The 14,577-nt window shown below is 46.3% G+C and overlaps 1 protein-coding gene across 3 annotated transcripts in view; it reads right to left on the bottom strand.

Moving 5' to 3' along the window:
* LOC119437150 (cholesterol 7-desaturase nvd-like) overlaps positions 1-14,577 on the bottom strand; it is a 52,781-nt gene that overhangs the window by 15,882 nt on the left and 22,322 nt on the right. For 2 of the 3 annotated variants that reach the window (XM_049659980.1, XM_049659982.1), the window contains exons 3-4: positions 12,185-12,308; positions 5,271-5,459 (exon numbers count right to left, since the gene is read on the bottom strand). In XM_049659980.1, coding sequence (XP_049515937.1) covers positions 5,271-5,459; positions 12,185-12,308 — 313 coding nt within the window. The remainder of the gene's footprint in view (positions 1-5,270; positions 5,460-12,184; positions 12,309-14,577) is intronic. The other variant, XM_049659981.1, reaches the window with a different exon arrangement.

The following is a 14,577-nucleotide window of genomic DNA, read 5'->3' as shown; positions in this document are numbered from 1 at the left end:
CAATTTCTAAAAATTATCTAACGCCGCCCTCTACCACTCTATAGTGTACGCGGTTTGTTTGTGCGCGTCTCTCTTTCTCTCTGTCGGCCCTTCCACTCTCTTTATCTTTTTGTTCCCCTAGTCCTTCCCCCCTGCTGAGTAGCCAACCGGAACTATATATCTCTGGTTAATCTCCCTGCCTTTCTATGCATTCTTTCTCTCTCTAAACATTGTCTGTGACACATAGCACAATTCTAATCTCTGAGCCGGATTATTCGAAGAGTTTAACTTTAGTTGCATGAGAAAATGAAATGCACTAACGACTAATGAAGAAAATTTTAATAATTTAGCTTCGAACTAGTTATTTTGCTGCAGATATTGCCAATTACCGACTGTGAACCTGAGGTCCACGTAGATACGCAAGGCGTATCCATTTGGAACGAATTCATCTCAGAATGAGACAAATTTCGATATATTAGCGTTCCAGGTAATTTCGTGCTTCAGTGCATAAAATGGCATTTTGTTTAAAAAAGGAAGTTGAACAACGATGTACTTTTACCGCAGCTTTGCCCGTGCATAGCTCGAAACCATTGCCACCTTCTTAACTCTTTCCAAATGAGTATGCCTTGCAAGTTCACCGGCAAAAATGGGTACATTACAATATTTGCCGTAAAGTAATGCTTGAAAAACTTGTTTAGTGAAAGTATGTAAATTATTCAATTATGTATTTCAATTCACTGTGAAATTAATGGCCGCCTCTTCGCGTAACCCACCTCATGAATTAGAATTGTGCTATCAGGCACAGGCAACTTTCACAAATTCTCTACAGCCCGAAAACAGAAAAAAAAAGATCACCATGTACAAAAGGGATTACACTGGACCATATTCTTTTCGCTGCTGTTGTAATGAACTTCAAAATAACAACTGGCACATGTTTATACCTTATCGCTCAAATGTACTTCAGCCTTTCACTTGTTTGACATGACTGTTAATCTGTAGACGAACGCAAAAGGCTGAGTGCGAGAGGCGAATGGTTCACAAGCCAGTATCTTCTGGCATCAAGGGACATGAAAGCCCGGCCGCGGAGCTGCAATCTACGCGCAACAGTCGGGAGTAGAAGGTGGACTAATATGCTGTTTCGGTAAGGATTGTCTGTTGATGCACACGCTGAAGTCAAAACCATGACGAAAGCCATATTTTTTCGTGCACGCCCATGCTGTATATCAGACATGGTAATTATTATTCAGATATAACCTTAAAAACATTATTAGAGCAGCTGGGACGTCGTTGGGGCCCTTTTGAAATAGAATATACCTGCGTAGTCGGTAGTTCTTCATTTGAAATGCAGCTCGTGGTTTAAGTTGGGATGTTGTTGTCGTTGTTTTATTGTTCAAAAAAGGGAAAAGCTTTTGTGAAATGCGACACGGGAAGCACCGCAATCTGCTCTTTCACAAGAAGGCTACAGAAGCTCTCAATAAAAACTTCAGGCCGATGAAGCTGAAGCCAGCCAAGGAAAAGTCGGCTGCACTGACTCTCCTTGATCAAGTAAGCCTTCATGCAAGTGAAGGACAACAAAGCAGATGCTCTGAAAGTGTTTTTCGCACCAAAAACACACAAGGGCCCTGGCCGTTTAAGAATGATCGCCTCGGAGAAAGGGATTTGGCAGGTTGTTCTGAGCACATGCCTCCTAAAGCACCTCCGAAAGTTGTCTTCAGGGGATCCCTTCAAGGTGAGAAGTTTCCAGAATGTGACCGATTTTCTACGCCAAGTCGTCAAAAAAATAAATAAAACTTTGGAATGTCTGTAGACGTTGTGTGCGTTATAGGAATGTCTTTAGACGTTAATTCTGTTGCGCACATGGCTTCTAGCTGTAAGTGAGCTCATACACCGTTTCGGTATCGCTGCACTTCAAAACGAATGCGGTGTATCGATCTTACGACCTTATTTTTTATTTTTAAATAGCATGTACACCCGTGAGAAGAAATATACGGACCAAGGATTCAACAATAAAACCGATTTTTTACCGCGGCCTATGCATATATCTTGAAACCGAGGACTGAAGTCTAAACGTTGCACAGCGAAATTTCCAGTGCAGTTTTTAATTTTAGTTTGCGCGTCTTGGTTACGCTTAAATTCAGTTTTTTTCAGCGAGGCTGTGGTCCGTATCATTTCGCAGACTAGTGTACATTCATTAATTAATTATGGGGGTGTACGTGCCAAAGCCACCATCTGATTATGAGGCACGCCGCGGCGGTGGACTCCTGATGAATTTCGAGCATCTGGGGTTCTTTAACATGCACTTAAATCTAAGTACACGGGTGAGTGTACGTTCAGTGGGAGGTCATCGATATAGGCTACTGAAGTAGCTCAGTTCCTCTCTAAAAAAAATCTACCCTGCTTTACCCGCATAATCGAAAAACCGCTTGACGCAGCCGAACTCAGTATAGTAAAGTTGTTTTAATATGTTGATAATGTTTTAGCCATTTTAAATGAAGATCCACAGACAAGCTTCACTTCTATGGCGACGATGACGTGTGTCGTAGAATTTTTAGCATGGGCTTGGTCACACTGAAGTTCTAGTCGGTACTCCGATGGGCGCAGTGCATCCATTTTTGAAACCTTCGCGCATATTTCAATGGAAATCACCACATTTGTTGAATGTCATGACATGATAAGGCTATTTTACATTTTAATTCATCACACTCCAAACTGACAAAAACCGGAATTACTAAATCAAGAGTCAGGTCGGCAAAATTTCATGTCACGTCCACACAGGATTACTGAAAGTTTTGAACACCAAGCACTGATTTTACAGCAGGCGGGATGGCAGCATCCGCCGCTTGGATCTGTCGCAGAAATGCTACATAATTAGCTGCAAAAAGAGCCAGCTGAACAAGGTGCAAGTGAAATACAGAACAGGCATTTATTTTTGTTGGTACTATGTCTGCACCAGTTTGCGCACAATTTAGGGAAAGCCGCAGGGAAGCGCAATGTGAAGCGTGTTTTCTTTTTTTCTTTCTTTTTTTGCGTCATGGAAGTTGGCAGAGTTGTGTCCATGCGCTGCGGAATGTCAAGAAAATACTGTACGATGAAGCATCCGTCTCCCTATGTTCCTTACGCGCTTTGTGTCATGTACCGAATTCCTTTAAGCTGTGGTCTGGGTTACTTTAGACAAACAGGGTAGTTCCTCAACAGTAAGCTGCGATATCCTTTTAGGTGCTTGATATTAAGGGAAGGCTCGAACCAGGTTATCCTGCAAAAGTTGCGGATGTTAAACCCACGGTTGAAGGATACGCAGATAATCGGCTGTGGATAAACAACATTAGGACGTGTAACTTCGGAAGCGGTGGCAATAGGAAATAGTGGATCCGATGTAACACGATTTTGCTGGCACTTTTACACAAAGAAGCATGTTTCATGTTTCGCTTATTTTAAAACTGGCTTATCAATTTACACCTGTTTTACTTTATGCCTTAAGTATTTCAGCACCATTTGTGCGTTGTTGACTGTGGACACATGCTGCCTGATTATCAGGTTCCATTGGGAAATCATGCACGTGCTGTCTGCATATTTTGTTGCTAGATTAATGGACTCTTGGCCGCATGCGCGCCATGTTGTACTCTTATGTATTTTTCGAATAAGCATTCACCGTTGTTAGCCGCGCATGCCCTGCCTGTCTCGTCTTCTTCTTGGTCGCGTCTTTGGAGCGCTTCACCTTTTCTAAGTGGAACTCGAACTCGTACAGATAGAATCACACTTGTCTAGAGCAGTCGAGCGGCCGGCTGCGGACTGCAGAAGCGCCGCTTACCGGCAGTCGCTGGGTTCGAGATATGTTGGATGCGAGCGCCAAAAGCCTGCATGCGGCATGGCTTCTCGCGGCCATTTCTGTTATCGGCCTGTAGATTTTTTCGCGAACGTGGGTGGGCGGGATCTGCGCTTATTCGCTGTCTGCTTCGTTGCGTACAGCCGGCGCCGCAGCTGATAACAGAGAAAAAATGCGTTTTACTTCGCGTCAGTCGTCGTTTGCGTCTATCACTTCATGTGCCAATTGGCGTTGACGTCACCATTCACCGAGACGCCGATGAATCATTGCCATTTTTTATCTTGAATCATGTGTAGATCTCAGAGCCAGTGCATGCATTCCGTTGCACATCCACGCTTATCACGGACAGCGGTCGTTCCACAAGTGACAGCAAGCAAAAAACAAAAATAATTAATTATGGAGTTTTACGTGCTAAAACCACGATCTGATTATGAGGCACGCCGTAGTGGGGGACTCCGGAAATTTGGACCACCGGGGGTTCTTTAACGTGCACCTAAATCTAAGTACACGGGTGTTTTCGCATTTCGCCCCCATCGAAATGCGGCCGCCGTGGCCGGGATTCGATCCCGCGGCCTTGTGCTCAGCAGCCCAACACCGTAGCCACTGAGCAACCACGACGGGTAAAAAACAAAAATAAAGAAGAAGAAAAATAAAGATAGCTGACTATCTCTTATGATCAAATTTACAGGCTGACATCGCAGATAGGCCGCAAGTGCACATGCCGCGTGCAGGCTTTTGGCGCTTGCATCCAACATATCTCGAACCCAGCCACTGCCGGTCGCGGCGCTGTTGCACCCCGCAGCAGGCCGCTCGACTGCTCTAGACAAGTGGGATTCTATCTGTACAACATCATCTTCTTTTTAAAGAAGGAACGCCAACAGCTCAGTAAAGTGCGATCTCTGGAAGATAACAGTAGGAATCCAACAAGTGGCCATTCCCCCTTTAACACTGACCGAGATCCGTATTCAGGAATGTTTTTTTATGTTAGGGAGACAGAGGACAAATGAAAGGTGGACAGGTTGACCAGCTCTGAGCCCGGTTAGCGACCCTGCACTGGAGGAAGAAGAAGTCGAAAGGAAAGATTAGGAGAAAAGTAGAAATCCTCTGTTGATATCGGCCGGGTATCAACAGTTCTCGGTTGTCGATCACCAACATGACGCTTAGTCCGGTTGCTCTCAGCAATTGCCGCAGCGTTTTTGGGGACTTTTGCAGCTATGATATGCGGGTCCATGGTCCCAATATCTCGTCCAATGAGAAAGGTCTTTCATATTTCGCTGTGTTCGTTCGCTCGGTTACGACGACTCTCAACGCAGGAACTGGCACCTGGGAGTTACGCTCTAATATGTGTTCAGAATCCTAAAGCGCTGGAAAGCATACACCATTTTCTGCATAACTGTGTATGCTGCTTTGAAACAAATAACATCCGAAAAAAGTATTACTATCAAACAGATTGTTTAATCTCGCTCACCTTTTGTTGCATAAGGAACGTGCGTGCACGCTCCAGTGTCAGCGTCGAATCTCCAGCCGTGGAAGGGGCACACGATGCAGTTGTCTAGTATACGGCCCATGACTCCCAGATTGGCACCCATATGCGGGCAGTAGGCGTCGAAAATCCGTGCCTCTCCATCCTCAGTCCTAAACGCCACAAGCTCCTTGCCTGCACGAGTCATCGGTGTGGGTAGTTTTTTTTTTATTTATTTATGTCGGGACAGAATTTTATCGTAGCCTCGCCACAATCCTGTAAACATCGTCATAAAATAAGCCAGTCTCAAAATATAAATGTAAGATGTAATGGAAATGTAATATTTCCAGCGGCTTTCTGCGTACTTATTCCGGCTAACCGGCCACCCACCAACAAAAGCATCGTGGCTGTTCTTTTGGATATGTGATACAAGCGAAGGAGCGGTGGCTCAGAATAGCAAGTTTGACAAGTAGTAAGCATACAGCTACACAGCACTCCGGCTTCACTTGTTACATTGCAGGCATTATTCATTGTTTTAGACTTTCGGTGGACAGCTTGAACCTTGACAAGAGTTATTGAACAGAGTTCTTGCATACGTTCCAATACGTTGGCCAGCATGAACGTGGATTTCTGAACTTACATAGCTGCGTTTGAGATTTAATAAATATAACAATTTATATGTGCCTTTGCGTATTATGCTGCAGTTGATGCGCTCTCTAACTAAAGCTCATAAATCTTCGACATTCTCTCGTTCTCAAATTAAATCTGAAATGTTCGGGTATTGTGACACCGGTTGGCAAGCCCTATGAATACATTTTTTTGGACAGACCGTTTGCGGTTGAAATATATTTGTATTCAAACATATGCAATCGCTTTAGTCAATTTTGTCTAAGTACTCTACCCAAAAACACGTTACACATACAATTAGGAACTCGTAAGCATTTCACATCACTAGAACCATCCCTCAAGTTAGCACACTGAAAAAAAAAAATCACGGGCTATTCCACTCTGTGAAGGTGGATGACCAGTGAAGCTGTATAGATGGTATATCTAAATGTACATCACAGAGATACATAAATGTTTTGGTGTTGTCTATTTTCTCACGCAAGTTACTATTGGTTTGCCGTCGCTATAGTAGACGGTCAAGGGTTCGGTGACGACGATGGAGAGGTTCTTGGCGAAGGTTACGTCCAAACACGAGCACCTCGTGGTCGTTGGCAGCTTGGGATCGGTGTAGCAATGCAGCCCTTAACCGTTCGAGCATAAACGAGGGCAGCCAATTGCTATCTGGCCGCGACACGTCCACGTTGAAGTCGCAACGACCAGGACTGGAGTTTGATCGTCGTCGGGCGGATCGAGCAGCCATCCAAAGTGGTCGTTCATAAAGTCCTGTACGTCGCGCTCGGATAGGCAGGTCGAACGTACACGGTGGCAACGACCGTCCCGTCGGTGGTCTTTACGGCGCACACGTCGGCACAGCACGCCGCGCTTTCCAATTCTTGGATGGTGGTGTAGAAAACGTCGTACGGCGCGACGGCGGCGGCTGCGTCGTTCCTCACGTAGAGAGAGAGAGAATAAACATCTTTAATGTCTAAATGCAGCTTTGGAGAGGCGTCCTCATTCCAGAATGCCTTGAGCTCGGGCCGCGTCCTGGGCCCTCGCAATCAGCCGTTGCTGATCTTTGAGGTCGGAGCTGGCCAAGGCTCTCTCCCAAAGCTCGTTGGTGTGGTAAGGGTTCGGAAGATTGAGTGCTGCCTCTCTGCAGCCCCCTACTATGTGCCTGAGGGACCCGGGCTCTGCGCAGAAGCGGCATTGCGGAGAGAATTGTGTAGGGGCTATGAGGTGGTTTCTGGTTGGGTGGGGGAATGTGTTAACCTGTAGAGCTCGGAGGAATCGCTCCTGCTCTCTAGGTAGTGACTTGTGTGGGGGTGCATATCTTCTGCGGGATAGCTTGTAGTGTTGTGTGATGTCTTGGTATACGAGACTAGAGGGTGCATACGCTCCGGTTCAGATTCCTCGGCGTCGGCTCGGTGGGTCAAATCTCGAGCCACGTGGTTGGCGACCTCGTTGCCAGGAATGCCGTGATGAGCTGGCGCCCAGATGATTATGACTGATCTGGTTGGCGGCTTTTGATTTATTATCTTGAGCGTAGTGGCATGAATTCTGCCGCTAGCGAAGTTGCGGCACGCCTGTTGGGAGTCGGTAACTATGACTTCAACCTGTGTTTGGGAGAGCGCGAGGGCTATGGCCGCTTCCTCGGCTTGGAGGGGATTGTATCCGGTGAGCGAAATGCTGCTCCGATGTTTTTTGTTAACGATTACGGTGGCTGTTGTGGCTGCGCGTCTGGGGTAAGACCCCGCATCCGTGTAGGCTGTAGAGGGCAAAGTCCCGTATCGCTTGTGTATGGCCCGAGCCCGGGCCTCCCTTCGCTGTGCGTGGTGCACTGGGTGCATGTTGCGAGGTAGAGGAGGTATGGTGATGTTGCTCCGGATGGCATGGGGTAAGCTAACAGTCTGAGGCGGCGGATGGCTGAGAGGAGCAGATAGCCCCAGGCGTAAGAGGATGGACCTCCCCGCTTCCGTAACAGCCAGCCTTGTTCGCTGGCTGGATAAATGTGCCTCGATCAGCTCCTTGGCCGTGTTGTGCACGCCTAGTCGTAGTAGGCGTTCTGTGGACGTACTGATCGGCAGGCCCATCGCCTGCTTATATGCCTTTCTGATCATTGTGTTGATTTTTGTGAATTCCGTTGCGTTCAGTAGTGCGTATGGAATAGCGTAAGTTATTCGAGACACGACGAAGGCTTGGACAAGCCGAAGCGTGTCCGCCTCCCCCATGCCTCTTGTCTTGGTTGTTATTCGCCGGATCATGTGGGTAACTTGGGCTGTAGTATTCTTAAGCTTGTTAATTAATATTGTGTTGGTGCGATCCGACTGGAAAACCATTCCCAATATCTTTACGCTCTGAGACGGAACGATGGTGTGTCCCTCCAGTTGTATGTTGATAGTGGGCGAGTCGGATGCATGCTTCTTTCGCGGTGAGACCAGGAGTAGCTCTGACTTTTGGGGGGCGCAGTTGAGGCCGCAAGACTTAGCATAGTCGCTCACCACGTCTGCTGCTTCCTGCAAGCGGCTCTCCATTGCCCCGATGGACCCCGTGGATGACCAGATGGTAATGTCGTCTGCATATAGGCCATGCCGGATCCCCGGGATGTTATCGAGAAGCGGCGGGAGGCCTATTAGGGCGATATTGAAAAGGAGAGGGGATAACACTGCGCCCTGTGGTGTGCCGCGCCCGCCCAGTAGAAAGGGGTCTGTGGCTTGGTCCCCGACCTTTAGAATGGCTTTTCTATCTGAGAGGAAATCTCTGATATAGGAATACGTCCTGGCCCCACAGCCCAGCGTGTTTAGCCTCTGTAAGATTGCTGTATGCTTGACGTTATCGAACGCCCCTTTAAGATCCAAGGCGAGGATAGCCGTGGGGGAGTTGCGTGTCGCTGGTACAATCACCTCCTCTTTCAGCTGAAGTAGGATGTCTTGAGTTGAGAGGTGTGGACGGAATCCTATCATCGTTGTTGGAAGTTTCCCCGAGTCCTCCAGGAATGGTTGTAGCCGGTTGAGGACGATGTGCTCTAGGAGCTTTCCTACACACGAAGTGAGGGAGATCGGTCGTAGGTTCTCAATGGCTGGTGGCTTGCCTGGCTTCGGTATCAGACGAACCTCGGCTATTTTCCAGTCCTCGGGAAGTTTTCCTTCCCTCCATACTTCGTTAAGGTGAGCGGTAAGCTCTAGTAGCGAGGGGTTGTCAAGATTGACAAGTGCCTTATTGGTGATTTGGTCCATTCCCGGGGCTGTGTGGCGTCTCAAGCCCATTATCGCCGCTGTTACTTCATGTAGATGAATTTCCTCATCTAGGAGCTCATTTGGGGTGCCGGTGTAGGGTGGCAGAGGCTCCGATGGCTGTGTGGGGAAGTACTGGGCTTTGAGAGTCAAAAGGAGATCCGCCTCGTTTCCTGGAAATTGGTGGATTACTCGGGCCATATTGTGGTGGGATTCCGTTTTGCTGCTGGCCGGGTTGATTAAATACCTCAATATCTTCCACGTCTTGGAAGTACTCAGTCTTCCTCTCAAGCTGTCGCAGAGGGATAGCCAATTTTCGCGGCAGAGTGTGTTAGCGTATTCCGCAGCCTCTTGTGTGAGCATTGCGATTCGCCTCTTGAGCTTGCGATTTAATCTTTGCCTTTTCCAACGCTTCAGCAGGTTACGCCGGGCTTCCCACATGTGGAGCAAGCGAGCGTCGATGCTTGGAGTGGTGGTGGACGTTTCAAGTATTTTAGTATGCGCCTTCACATCCTGGTGGAGCTGAGTGATCCAGTCCTTAATTGACTGAAGCTGTAGATGGCGGCGCTCTTCCGACCGTATCCCGTTGATTTTGGACAGGTCGTTGTCGAACCACAGCCGATCGGAAACTGTACAACTCGATCCAAAGTCGCGGTCGAGAAAGTCTCTGTTGAACCTCGAGTAGGCGCCGTCGAACCCTCGCGCGCCTTCGTTGCGGCCAGCGTCGTCAGCTCAGCGCCATCTCTTGCGGGCCACATCGCGGGCACGTTTCTCTTCTCGGGTCTCCGAGTCGCCGCGACGACGATGTTCCGCGGCGAGAGCGCGCTTGGCTTGGCGCGGGTATGGTCTTCTTCTCGGGACGGTGAGTTGGCGGCGCGACGCCGGCGGTCACATTCACGCCACTGCTCTCGAAGTCGTTGCTCGTAAAATCGGTGTTCTTCGGGTGTACGAACCACTCGCGGCTGTCCCATGGCGAAGGCGGAGCTAAAATGAGACTGCAACTTTATCTGCTCGAAGGTATGACAATGCGCGCTTGCGCTCGTGTGCTATACGGGGAAGTAGGTTTGAGCAGGTGTGGAACAGAGCCAGCCGCGGAAGAAAATGACGACGAACACGCGAGCAGTGGCACGAGCGCGTTCACGCGGTTGCGCCCAGGGGCGCCAACGAGCTGTGGAAGAAGTCAACGACGCTCGATCTATTGCTGATGATGATAGTTTTTGCTCGCGGAAAATGGACATGCCCTAGCCATATATAGCTTCGCTGTAAAAAACAGTGGTCGGGATGGCTTGTTCACCCATCTGGTGCACTCATGGGAAAAAGGAGTTTTTTTTTTTTTTAATCACGGAGTGTCGACCATGCCGTTTTGACGCAGCTTCTTCACTGAGTGGCATTTCTTATGGCTCTAGGCCCCCTGGAGTTCTGCGGTCCAATGTTGCTTAGGCATTAACTCGTGGGCGATTTTCAGCAGTGTAGTGTAGCTTTATTGCCATAATTAGTTTTACCGCCGTTATGACTTACAAGAAGCTGGTGACAATCACTTTAAATGCCGAGGCAAAATTTTACAAAGTTTCTTCTCACCTTGAGCAATCTTTCATGAATCTACCACTTCTGTCGCTAGATCTCGCGACTTTTCTGCTTGCTTAGTGAACAATGTTCTTATTTAGCAACCGCCAACGTTTTCAGCAGCATGATTATACAATTGCTGACATTTTAACTGGATTTCAAGTTAAGTCTTTGACTTTCCAGACAGCACTTCAGTATTAAAAAGCGACAATTAGGTATATTGTGGAAATTGGCCGCGCGGCGCGTCGGCTTGGCGACTATAGAGAAACAATGGTGTCCACTCACATAGGCCATTGGCTCGGGTTTCTTGCGCCGAAAAAAATCATCTTTTATTTTTATTCTTTATAAAATCCATTAGAATGACTCTTAACTCTCGGGTTCTGCAGTTTCACCGAATACCATTGAATGGTGGATGTTCGCAAGCGTACAGTAAATTTAATTTAATTAAATTACAGCAACGTTGTAACATTGTACTTTCTAGGATAACAACTGTATAAAAGCGTACATATCGGAGTATCTGGTCTTCTCCTGCAAATCTTATGGTACCCCTTCCTTTTCTCAAGGCTTTTGGACAAATGAACACTGCACTCAGCCTTCTAGTGGATCGAAGGGTGGAAACGTAGTATTTGACTTGTATAGAAGAGGTCTTAATTGTCACCGCCGTGTTAACAACGTGACCAATTACCTGGCCAAAATATAGTTATCATTTAGCCTGTGCTGAAAACTAGAAAATTGCAGAGATAATGTGAACCAATCGCGTTTTCGGGCTAGGGAAATCAGGTTACCCGTGCTCTTTTCAACTGTGCTGAAATGCCAGCCTTAAAATTTGAAGTAAAAGCAGAATTTCAGTTGCTATTTTCTATTGTTTTTTATTAGAAATTAGAACCCAGCTGGTAAATTCAATGTTCATTCCTCACCTGCACGGGCACTAGAAGAACCTGAAATATTTCGGTCGATTCTTTAAGCAATATTACCCTATACTATTTTGTGCCACAACGTCTACGTTATTTAAAGCTTCCTAAACAGCTTTATTGAGAATTTTAACGACCTTGCAGCAAACTTTATCGAAAATTTAGCGAATTCTTTGTTGCTATTTAGCAACACGCTTGAACGAAAGTTGGCAACACTGAATATTTGAAGACAGTGGAGATTTAGGGGAATCGTGATTCGGCTCATCTTCCAATTCTTCGCGTTACAGAGCCGGGATGCAAATTGTGAGCCGTGTATATAGTACGGGCTAACAAGGCGAAAGAGTATAAATGGCGCGCAGCATGATGCATCCCGGTTGACTTGTGTCTTCGCCGTTAGTCTTCGTTGCATGTGTTCTTATGGGCTGTTTACTCCATCTCACTGGATAAGTGCTGTTCGGGCGTAAAATTTGCCGGCAGTTTTTGCAAGGGTAGGTCCACCTGCAGTTTGCAACACTCCTTCTCCTCAGAAGAAGCCAACTCAAGATCCTCGATACGCGGTGTCTCCACTAAGCATGCGTACGGTAGCGGTGGAAATTTTCAGAGAACTTACCCATTGCACTGAGAGATTTCAACTCCCCTTTTTTCACTTGTGAGGCCTCAATGACCGGAATCCAGCCGTTGGGAAAAACTGGAGGCATCCCTTCGGGCATCGCCATCCGAGGTCTTCGTTTCTGCTCAGAAATAAAAAAAAAAAAGAAATAAACAAGCCAGCGCTGCATCACCCTATCTTTACTTGTATAGCCGCCGTTATATTTTACCCGAACAATGAAGACACACCTATGGTGGCCGTAAGGAGCAAACATCGAGCACTTTAGAAGAAAGTCGCAATTAGCTAGCACATTCAAGACACCCCAACAAGAAATCTCAAGCACCCACGACAGGAGCAGCAATAAGATGGTTATGGCGTGTTCAGGTTAAGTATGATGGTGATTGTACATCAGGATGCAACGAGACTTTGTTGTAATTTGTGACATAGTTTATCGTCTACTGTTTAGATGCGCACGCTGAGAAGAAGACAAAACCTGAGACACGTCCGACTACCTTGAAGGCGCTTCATAGTAATGCTGAAGAAATTGGGGGAACCTTATTAAACCGGCACAACGAATACTTTCACATTCAAGCAACTTCCTTCGCGTGCCACAGTTATTTTAATAACATAGTTATCAACGACAGGTGATATCGTGAAGTAGAATACCATCATACCCTTTTCTATTCCTCTATTCTGTATTCTTTTGCCGGGGTAACATCTGTATCGCCGCATGTTAAAGTTTGCTATGATTGAGGTTGAGGTTTTCAGGTTGAGATTGAGGGTTATTTTGCTTCTATTACAGAAACGGGAGCAGGAGCAAAAGGATACGGATGACAAAGGGCTCCCACTCCTGTTGGCATTCAGCACTGTGGTACAGGCATATACATTATATGGAATGTCGCATCATATCAAATCAATGTTACATGTGTAGTATAGAGGTAAACATAATTATCAAATTGAACAGATTAGTAGCGTGAAATATAAAAGAATACGTACATTACACAACAATAATACATATTGACTACAAATATGCAGATACGATTTCCCAAGTCAGTGAAATAGATAGCACGTTAAACATAAATGAATTGTATTATTAAAATTCAAAACAACCGTAGCAATGTGTTACAACATAAATTATAAAATATACATTTCATCTATATTGTATTTTTTTATTATTTCAAAAGTTCGCCCAACGGCATACTGCATTTCATGTTCGATAATGTGCGTCTTCATAGATTTCTTAGATAAATTACTGTAATCAGGTAAATTTAGATGATTAAGTAATCTAGGAACCTGATAATTCAAATGCTGTCGGCCATAAATTGTGCTAGACCTTGGAATTTCCCTAGTTTCTTTGCGTTGGCAATAGTGAGTTTTTACGCCATATTCGAGAGGCAGTTGTTTCTCTCTCTTTATTTTCAAGGTATCGATGGGTCGGAGCGATCATTATGCTTATGATGATAAAAAAAAACAACAGTACGGCCTCGGTCGGGGCCGCACTGCTCCTTATGAAATCCTGCGCTTGTGTAGTTCAGACCCTGCTCAAATCCTGTGCTTAATGTAGCTCCAATCCTGCTCAATTTCTGCGCTTGTGTAGTTAAAGTCCAGCGCTAATGCAGCTCCATTAACGTGGAACCTGGGGAAGTGCAAAGCAGTGATGCGCCGGTGCTTCCCTTATGTTATTCTTGTGCTATTCTTGCAGAAGTGAGGAGGAATCGAGCGCCCCTCTTGCGCTGCGCTGGTACCAGACTGGCGTTTTGGAAGCGGTTTTTATGAGTTGCTGCTAATTACCGCATATCCCTGGTTCATACCTGCATATCCAATGTGGGTATGCGCCACACGTGATTTTATCATCGTTAATCGTGACGTAACTGACGAGTATGTGATGTTATTGATGCCATGTTAGTCATGTTAGTCATGTTAGTCATACATTCGTACCCTTCCATGCCAATTTTGGTACATACCAAGTGAACGAGACGCCGAGTTTTCGGCAGATCTTGTTTTTCTGAGTGACCACGACTACATGGCATCACATTAGACGCCGACAGCCCGGGCCCCTAAAGTGCTTCGCACTTAAAACCAAAGAAAGGAACCAGCAGAGGTTTTTAGCGCTGTGCTAAGAGTGTTTTTTTTTTAACTCAAACATTTTATGATTGCTTTCACATGATGCTTTTAGGGACGTTGCGCGGCTAGCGGATGAATGGAGTGTCTACCAAAGCAGCGATGCTTACGAGAGGGAACGAGCCCTTAACTGATACAAGGTTACCGAAGCATAAGAGCATTTTATGCTTTGTATTCGAGTATTGCCGAATATTGAACGTCAGTGTATAGTTGACTCGAGAACATACGAGAATGTCGCATGTTTGATTTGTCATCAGACAGTTTCGAACATTTACACAACGTTAAACTTTTCC

This window comes from Dermacentor silvarum, chromosome 1, assembly GCF_013339745.2.
Source record: "Dermacentor silvarum isolate Dsil-2018 chromosome 1, BIME_Dsil_1.4, whole genome shotgun sequence".
Classification (NCBI taxonomy): Eukaryota; Metazoa; Arthropoda; class Arachnida; order Ixodida; family Ixodidae; genus Dermacentor; species Dermacentor silvarum.
The sequence above is the reverse complement of the archived record's forward strand: the minus strand, read 5'-3'. Positions and strand labels throughout refer to the sequence as shown.